The sequence below is a fragment of the Acyrthosiphon pisum genome, chromosome A1 (assembly GCF_005508785.2).
Source record: "Acyrthosiphon pisum isolate AL4f chromosome A1, pea_aphid_22Mar2018_4r6ur, whole genome shotgun sequence".
NCBI lineage: Eukaryota > Metazoa > Arthropoda > Insecta > Hemiptera > Aphididae > Acyrthosiphon > Acyrthosiphon pisum.
In genome coordinates this window covers 42,093,495-42,103,031 of record NC_042494.1, presented here as the reverse complement: position 1 = coordinate 42,103,031, position 9,537 = coordinate 42,093,495, and the positions used below count along the sequence as shown (strand labels likewise).

The 9,537-nt window shown below is 28.6% G+C and overlaps 1 protein-coding gene across 1 annotated transcript in view; it reads left to right on the top strand.

Annotated features, from left to right (window-relative positions):
* The first annotated feature begins 1,409 nt into the window (after positions 1–1,409).
* Positions 1,410–9,537, top strand: part of LOC100164560 (transient receptor potential cation channel trpm) — a 10,588-nt gene continuing 2,460 nt past the window's right edge. Inside the window, exons 1-21 of the mRNA XM_003245145.4 lie at positions 1,410–1,565; positions 1,737–1,777; positions 1,912–2,020; positions 2,521–2,603; positions 2,682–2,856; positions 2,923–3,136; positions 3,209–3,502; positions 3,572–3,728; positions 3,825–3,972; positions 4,036–4,219; positions 4,293–4,423; positions 5,222–5,349; positions 5,411–5,594; positions 6,481–6,670; positions 6,734–6,945; positions 7,007–7,192; positions 7,250–7,471; positions 7,561–7,718; positions 7,776–7,966; positions 8,207–8,388; positions 8,450–8,635. Of these exons, the coding sequence (XP_003245193.1) occupies positions 1,991–2,020; positions 2,521–2,603; positions 2,682–2,856; positions 2,923–3,136; positions 3,209–3,502; positions 3,572–3,728; positions 3,825–3,972; positions 4,036–4,219; positions 4,293–4,423; positions 5,222–5,349; positions 5,411–5,594; positions 6,481–6,670; positions 6,734–6,945; positions 7,007–7,192; positions 7,250–7,471; positions 7,561–7,718; positions 7,776–7,966; positions 8,207–8,388; positions 8,450–8,635 (3,255 nt within the window). The 5' untranslated portion in view covers positions 1,410–1,565; positions 1,737–1,777; positions 1,912–1,990. The remainder of the gene's footprint in view (positions 1,566–1,736; positions 1,778–1,911; positions 2,021–2,520; positions 2,604–2,681; positions 2,857–2,922; positions 3,137–3,208; positions 3,503–3,571; positions 3,729–3,824; positions 3,973–4,035; positions 4,220–4,292; positions 4,424–5,221; positions 5,350–5,410; positions 5,595–6,480; positions 6,671–6,733; positions 6,946–7,006; positions 7,193–7,249; positions 7,472–7,560; positions 7,719–7,775; positions 7,967–8,206; positions 8,389–8,449; positions 8,636–9,537) is intronic.

Sequence of the window (9,537 nt, the reverse complement as noted above, 5' to 3'; positions counted from 1 at the left end):
ATGATGGGGTTTGTAGACATTATAAACAATAATAGTAATCAGAATTTGCAAAAAGAAAATGCCTATGCATATAAACTCATAAAAATCCTAGCCCTAATTATTAATTTGTCATAAATTATAGTAAAAGAAATATATTTGTAGAACAGATTACAATTACCTAAATTAATAAAATACCTAATAGTTAAATATAACAAAAAAACATGTGTATTTAATATAGGTATAGATAACTTTCAAATTACTCACCAGGTAAAGAATAAGATCCCGGGTCATTAGGACTAAGCCGTTTTCCTGCTGACATTTTTTAAATCTTAAATGACTATATTATATTACTGTTGGAAAATTTATCAGATATAATATAACCAACTAATTTGGACTTGAGAATTTAAATTTTTACTATGTAATTATTGTTAGACTTAAACTTAATCTCTGAGCTGTCACGGAGTCTGTCAGATTTTGACCCTTCTAAGTTTCTGACTTCACTAATTCAGCAGTTCAGCATTGAGTTCAGTTGAGTTCATTACACTTTATTTACACTGACACTTGACAGAAATACAGAATATTATCTGTTTATCAGAGAATTTGAGTATCAGACCACTACCCATAGATAATACATATATTATATTATCTATGCTGCAACCACACCACTAAATACCACAACAACCTGTTGCGATAACACGTTATCATTTGTTGGTACTTGGTACTTGTTATGTAAAATTCAAAACCACTAACACATGGAGTACGACGTATCTACCTTATCTGGATTTAAAACCATTTTAACGTCGCCAATCGCCATACTATAATATGTCTATGATTTAAGCTTCTGTTATAATTTTTAACCGTATACTCATATTTATATATTATATTGGTCCGTAACGAAAATCGCCATGGAATTTAAACAATTCTATTCGAAAATTGTACACAAAAAATGCAGTGGTAGGCTTGTAAATCGTAGTTGGAAAATGTTCAAATGCTCATAGGCCAACTTGCTGCAATATTGAAATATTGAAAAAATCCCCAGGATAACTTAGTAATTAGTGTTAATATTATTTAATTGATTTAATAATAAAAATTACTTAAATTGATCATTCTGAACGTAAAATATGTTATGATATTATGTTCAATGTTGTGCACTTGTGCGTATGAAACTTTGGAAGAGGCAACGCTGTGGCTTACGGTTATGCGTCATAGCTCATAGGTACATCTATTCTGTGGTATGACGTCCTCTTAAGCATGCTAATGCCATGACAAAATAAATATTTTGTATTTTTGTAATGGGTAAAATATTCGAGTTTGTAAAGTGAAAAGTAAAATATGGAAAATATTTCTGAAATGTTTATTAGCGCCATCTATAAACAAATTACTGTACTAAATGTACAGGTTCCAATTTCGGTCGTCGACTATCTACCTATGTAACTATCATCTATGTATGCTCAATGGTCAAATCTAAATCAAATAGTAGTGACAATGGGTTAAAAATTAGGCTTAGAATTTAAATTGTTTTATCTAAATTTATTAAATATTTTCGAATCAATTATTTCCGAATCTTCCAAAATGTAAATGTAAAGGTGAGTGATAGTTATTGGATTCAATATTGTGTTGCACTATTGAATGTAAGATTATTTTTAATAATTCACCTGACAACGTCGGCATGACATTTGTTGTAACACCAGACTGTTTAATACTATTGTTTAATGCATGGTAATTAACCACTAATTTGTATAATTTGTGTTTCATAGTGTTCAGTGTTTTAGCCATCCAGAGGACCAGATTAAATTTGGTATGTTGGGTTAAATTTTATTCATTCTTTATTATATTTAAATTATATAATAATTAACTATTGGTCATACAATGTCACGAGTTTACTATAATAATTTAAATAATGACATTTTATTTTAACTTCTTCTTTTTCAGATTCATTGGCTGACAATGGTAGAAACGTTAAATTCTGCATGTTATAACCTTAACAAACAAAGAGTAACTAAGTGTCATTATGATTTCAAAAATAAACAAATCCAAGAAAGTATGTATATTGTTTGTAGTTAAATATTTAATATATATATTAAGTATTGCATTGAAATTATTAAATAATTATAATCTATTGTAAAAAACATATTCACACATTTTTGAATTTTAGCATGTAACACATGTTATGCAAAAATATATTATATCACATTTATTTGCATTTAAAACTTATCTTATCTCTTACGTATATTATACTCAAGTATTTTATTATTAATCTTATATTAAATAAAAAATATTATATATTTTAGCTACATTTTTATTACATTGTAATTAATAAATATTTAGTTTTTTAAGAACTAATTACCTATATTTTCATTTAATTTAAATTAAATATATTTAAAATTAGTCATATAATAATTGATATCCAATTATTTACCTATTAAAAATATTTATCTATAGAAAAACTTATAACATACAATTATTTGAATTATTTATTTTATAAATAAATTAGTTCTTGAGTTAAATTTGTACCTACCTAATTACAATTTTATATTTTAGAGGCAAGCTCGGAGTTGGGTTGAAGCATTATTTCAAAAAAGAGATTGTGTAACTTTTATTCCATCCAGTACTGATAAGACTAGGTAATTTTTTTATCAATGACTTAGATAATTTTTAATTTTATTGGTTCTAATAATTTTAAGTTAAAATATTCATTATAGATGTAGTTGTGGGTTATCATTAACATTTCACTGTGGTGGAGGAAGTGGCTCTGTACAGTTAGACCCTGATAATCCTAACGAAGTATGGTCTTCGTTAAAACATACCGTAGTTTCAGCAACAGATGCCTATGGAACAATTGAGTTTCAAGGCGGCCCACATCCTACCAAAGCACAGGTAAACTTTTGCAATAAATTTAAACATGAATGGTATACTAATGAGGGTTAAGAAATTGTTTTATAGTATGTTAGATTGTCACATGACACTAGACCAGAAACAATACTTCACTTATTTAATCGAGAATGGGGTCTAGAACTACCAAAATTATTAATAACTATTCAAGGAGGAAAAGCCAATTTCGAAATACAACCCAAATTGAAGAAGGTATTACGTAAAGGATTATTGAAAGCAGCTAAAACAACTGGTGCTTGGGTATTTACTGGAGGAACAAACACTGGTAATTTTAAAACATTTAATTTTCAATGAATTACATCTGTGCTATATTATATAACTATAATTTTATATTTAGGTGTTACTCGTCAAGTGGGAGATGCACTTTTGCTTGATTCACAACGCCCAGGTAGAGTTGTGTCTATAGGCATAGCACCATGGGGGATTATCGAAAACAACCATGAACTTATTGGTCATAATAAGGATGTTCCCTACCATTCTATATCATCACCTAGATCTAAATTAGCTGTGTTGAATAATAGGCATACCTATTTCCTTTTGGTGGACGATGGCACATCAGGACGTTATGGTGCAGAAATTGAATTACGTAAAAAATTGGAAAAATATATTTCAATTCAAAAACTGCATCCAAGTATTTATATAATTTATATATAACTTTTGAGTTGAATAACATTTTAGGGTTTTATTTTTATTTTTACAGGTGCGCATTATAGTACTCCAGTTGTTTGTCTAGTGATTGAAGGAGGTACTCATACAATTAGAGCAGTGTTAGAATATGTTACAGATACTCCTCCAGTACCAGTGGTTATATGTGATGGTTCAGGCAGAGCGGCTGATCTATTAGCTTTCACACACAGGTAATAACTTATCATAGCTTGAAATCTATCTATTTGCTTTTTAAGTATTAGTAATTAGATAAAAATGAAAAAGGTGGCCTATACCTTTTGAATCAGATATGCAGTGGACAGTGGCGGACAAACTGTTTTAGAAAATATGAAAGAATATCTATTAAATACCATACAAATTACATTTGAAGTCGGGCAAGAGAAAGCTGAACGTTTATATGAAGAACTCATTGAATGTACAAGGCATAAAAATATGGTACTTATAGAAATTATATTTTATTCAAAGTTATGAAACTTATTTTGGTTCTTCGAAATATAGATAACCATTTTCCGAATGAGTGATGGACAAGAAAAGTCACAGGAATTAGATCAAACTATATTAACTGCATTATTTAAAAGTCAACATTTATCTCCATCAGAACAGTTAAGTTTGGCATTGACTTGGAATCGTGTAGACATAGCTAGATCTGAAATATTTGTTTATGGACAAGAATGGCCAGAAGGTAAGTCTTAAAATGTTTAAAATCTAATTTAATTTGGAATTAATTAGTAAATATGCATGTTATTTCTGTGTAGGTGCTTTAGAAGAATCTATGATGCAAGCTTTAGAACATGACCGGATTGATTTTGTAAAACTGTTGTTAGAAAATGGTGTTAGTATGAAGAAATTTTTATCAATTTCTAGACTTGAAGAGTTATACAACACTGTGAGTTAAATTGTATATATTGCATGTATTTATTTAAAATATATTTTTTACTAGATAAATGTATAATTATTAATTTATATATTTGTGTTTGGAATTTGAAATAATTATTAAAATTTAATATTCTCAAAAAATAAATAAAAAAATATGTTTGCATACTTGCATTATTTTGTACCAAGTTATTAATCAATTTGAATACACATATAAAAATAACTACAAAAAATGCTTTCTTAATAAAGTAAAATAATTTTAAATTTTATCATATGGATTGGCCCATTATGATTTCTGATGTCCTATCCTAGTTAAAAGAAAAAAATGGAAAACAGTTGACCACCTGTATAGAAAATAAAAATCTGTATTTATATTAAATCAGTGGCTATAGTGTATACATCAAAAGTAATTTGTTATACACCAGTAGCTTACTAATTTAAAGTAATTTGCATGCATAAAATAATTTATCAATGTCGAATTAAGTACATTATCTCCATAATAATAATTTTTTATTTTATTTTATAACTGATTTATCACGTCTATTAAATAGTTAAATACTGAATAATGTGTTAGTTTAATGTTACCTAATTTAAATCATCTATTTTATGTAAAAGTATTTTATTTATTTTATTCTAAAATAATAAAGCATGGTGGTGAACTTGATGTTGTAATAATATATATAATAATATATAGTTATTGTATAAATTATTATACATTTATAAATTATGTATAATATATTTAACTAAAAATTATCAATAAATGTCAATACACATTTACATTTTTAGATACTCATATTTTTTTTTTTTTCAGAAACAAGGACCAACAAATACATTAGGATATATATTACGGGATGTTCGACCTCATATCCCTCAAGGTTATATGTATACATTGCATGACATTGGATTAGTAATTAATAAACTAATGGGTGGTGCATACAGGTAAAATTGAAATGTTATTTTCATTGTTATATTTAGTTTTTGATTTACATTCTTTAAATAGAGCTCAATACACCAGACGTAAATTTCGTACAATGTACGCCCAAACACGCCGTTTGAACAATACGCACAGAAACAGTGCTTCATTTACACGTTACTATGGAAACAATTTAACATTGGGTGTTTTAGCTGATTCTGAACATTCTGAAGAGGAATCTCTTTTTGAATATCCATTTAATGAGTTATTAGTACGTAATTTATTGTTCAATTTTTATTTATTATAGATATCCTTACATTATTATTTCTTAACCAATCTATAAAAGAAGTTAATGTATGATTTTCTGGTTCTTGTAAAAGACATAATAATTTGTTTCGGTTAGCTATTTGCACTGATTTTAGATGGTTTTGGGTAACTATTTAAAAATTAAGAATTATAAAAATTCTTTTGAAAACATATATACAGAATAACATTTGGTTTGAATTTTTTTAATTTTAGCCATATAGGCCCCCTACGAATATGTTCAGTGGGGCCCATTATCTTGAAAAATCTATAAAAATAAAAAAAATTATTGAACTAGCATAATGTTTAGAGGTCGATTATTAAAATATACTGATGAGTATATTATGTACCGTTTGAATATCTTATTACTCAAATAATATATTGATTACTAATTTGACTAAAGGATAAAGAGTTCTCATTCTAGTATAACCTACATTATATAGTTATTTGTTCATATGAATACTTCTTGTCAAAGTTTCATCTAGAAAAATATCGGACATTTCAATAATATACATATTAAATATTTAATAGTCCTACTTGTTTATCTTTCAAAAGATATTATATCTTAATATTTCTCAATCGAGTATCATTGTCATACATTTGTTTGTCCTAAGATTAATAGCTTTTAAAAATATGACTGAATTTTATCTAGAGCTATCCAGATTATAATTGAATTATTTTTGAGAATTACATCACACATTTTTAATCAGTAGATTTCTACTGCTCTGAAATATTTTTCTAATTAGATGATAATTGTTGTTTATATTTTCAAATGACTTATCCTTAAATCTAAATTAATAGTCTTTTTTCAGTATAATTCCGTGAAATTTATCTGGTTTTTAAATTTTTTTTAGATTTGGACTGTGTTAACTAAGCGTCAAGAGATGGCATTATTAATGTGGCAGCATGGAGAAGAAGCATTAGTTAAATCACTTGCTGCCTGTAAGCTTTATAAAGCCATGGCACACGAAGCAGCAGAAGATGATTTAGAGACAGAAATATATGATGAATTACGAAATTATGCCAAAGTGTTTGAAGATATCTGTATGTACCAACATGATGTATAAATTAAATTAAAATATTAATAATAATAAAATATAATTTTAGCACTTGAGTTATTGGATTATTGCTATCGTCAAGATGATGACCAAGCCCAACAAATGCTAACAGTTGAGCTGCAAAATTGGAGTGGTCAAACTTGTCTTAGCTTAGCGGTGGCTGCAAATCATAGGGCTTTGCTTGCTCACCCTTGTAGTCAAATAATACTAGCTGATCTTTGGATGGGAGGTCTAAGGACAAGAAAAAATACCAACATCAGGGTATTAACAATATTAATGCTAAATTATAGATACATTATTTTTTTTAAATGTTTGATTATAGATTTTATTAGGATTGCTATTTCCACCATATATATCCAGACTGGAATTTAAATCTCGAAAAGAATTACAGTCAATGCCACAAACTGAAGAAGAACATTTGTACGGACTGGAATTAGAAGAAGAAAATGAAAGTGTGGAAGGAGGTGTCCATCGGTCACACTTAAATCTTGTGGAGACAAATTTAGATGTATGAATTAAAATTTTATTTTACTATCATGTTTATTAATATATAATATAATTTAAGGGTGCATCATCTGTCAAAGATAATGAAACAGCTGAAAATGGTACAATGTTGCCAAGTGCTTCGATAGGAGGTACAATTAAACATTCTGATTATGAACATAAATGTGTAACTCCATCATACGAATATAGTGCTTATGATTTAAAGAGGCAGCGGCCATTGCCTTTGCGGCACAAGATCATTGAATTTTACACTGCACCAATTACAAAGTTCTTAGCAAATTCTGTTAGTATTACAAAATAATTGCATTTTAATAATTTTGGTATGTTGTTAATTAATTTTGTATGATAATCAAATGTTACTTAATTTTGCAGGCTGCATATTTTGTCTTTTTGGTTCTTTTCACATATGTGGTTCTTGTCCGTATGGAACCAAATCCATCTTGGCAAGAATTGTATGTAATTGCTTATATATGCACATTTGGTTGTGAAAAAATTAGAGAAATTGTTTCTTCTGAACCTACTAGCATCAGGTAAAATTAGAAATTGATTTTATACAATTTGTACTTTAACTTAATTTAATTTTTTAGTGATAAATTTTCTGTTTGGGCATGGAATATGTGGAATCCATGTGATGCTGCAGCAATTATTTTTTTCCTAACCGGACTTTGTTTAAGGTTACAACCATCATCACAGGCCATTGGAAGAGTTATGTTCTGCACTGATATTATTTATTGGTATTTGCGAATTCTGAATATACTTGGTGTTAACAAATATCTTGGTTAGTAATTATCAAATACAGTAGAAGCCGCTTATTAGAAACACTTTGGGACCAAAGTGAAATGTGTCAATTACCGATGTTTCTAATAAGCGATTTAAATGTCTATATACGGGCGATCGTCCTGGTACATTTGTTTCAATAACGCGATTGTATCAATAATCCGTGTTTCTAATAAGCGGCTTCTACTGTAGTTTTGAAATTCTAATACTATTTATACATGAATATTTCTTTATCCATTAGGTCCACTAGTTACAATGATGGGTAAAATGATAAAAAATATGCTGTACTTTGTAGTTCTTTTGCTTGTAGTACTTATGAGCTTTGGAGTAAGCAGACGATCAATTTTGTACCCTGACTCTGATCCTGAATGGATTTTAATCCGAGAAATATTCTTACAACCATATTTTATGTTATACGGAGAGGTATTTATAAACAACTTAATAATTTAATAATTTTTATAATTTATAATATAATATTATTTAGGTGTATGCTGATCAAATTTATCCAGGGTGTGATGAATCAGCTGGCATGCCAAACTGCCAAACTGGTAGATGGGTTACACCATTAGTAATGGCTATGTACTTATTAGTTGCCAATATTTTACTTATTAATCTCTTGATCGCAGTTTTCAATAACATTTTCAATGATATAAATGCTATATCTCATCAGGTAATTATTAAATAATAAGTACTGTAAAAATTGGTTTCAACAAATTCTAAGGGGCTGAGTTTTCTCATTGCAGTAGCAGATCCAGATGTCACCCAATGGGGAGATTAAATTGTCTTTTTGGCTAAAGTAAAATATTATAATAAAAAAGACAGCCCAAGGGGGGGGGGGGTGGTTCGAACACCCCTTCGCCACCCCTCGTATCTGCCACTGTCTCTTTGTAACTCATAGCTCGTTTTATGTAGTTAGAACGATTACTCGTTGTAAATAGGAAGCGAGAAATTACAAAAAAAAAAATAAAAAATTGACATTACTGAAAAACCTTAATTAAACTAACAACACAATATCTTTAGAAGTTTTCACTTTTACTGACTATACCCTAATCACTATCGGTATTTGCTCTTTGCAGCAGATATCTTGTTCTAATCTCATCCTAACCATAGACTTATAATTTCACTAATGCGCGGTCTATATATTATAAGTCTATGATCCTAACTGATGCTTGTTTAGTGATTTCTACTGCATTTACAAAAATACTATAATATACTAGGGGTGATCTACCTGAGGCTGGCGACTTAACCTGTATCTTGTAAGATGGTACTACTTATGTTTGGGTTTTTATGTATGAATGAAATTATATGTGAATGCTCTTAAGAGGACGTAATACCCGCACGTGTTGTCTACATCTTACAAGTGCGTAACATAGAAAATTCTACGCAAAGCAGAACACGTGTAGCTCCGTTACCTTAAAAATTAGAGTAATTTGATCTCTTATAAAATCTAAAGGTAAGATTATCATCTAGACAACCTCATGGGCTTTTTATTATATTTTAATTTTAAAGCGAGATATGGGTATTTTAAAATTGTTAATTGTCTGTACATTTTAAAGTACTCATAACTCGCTT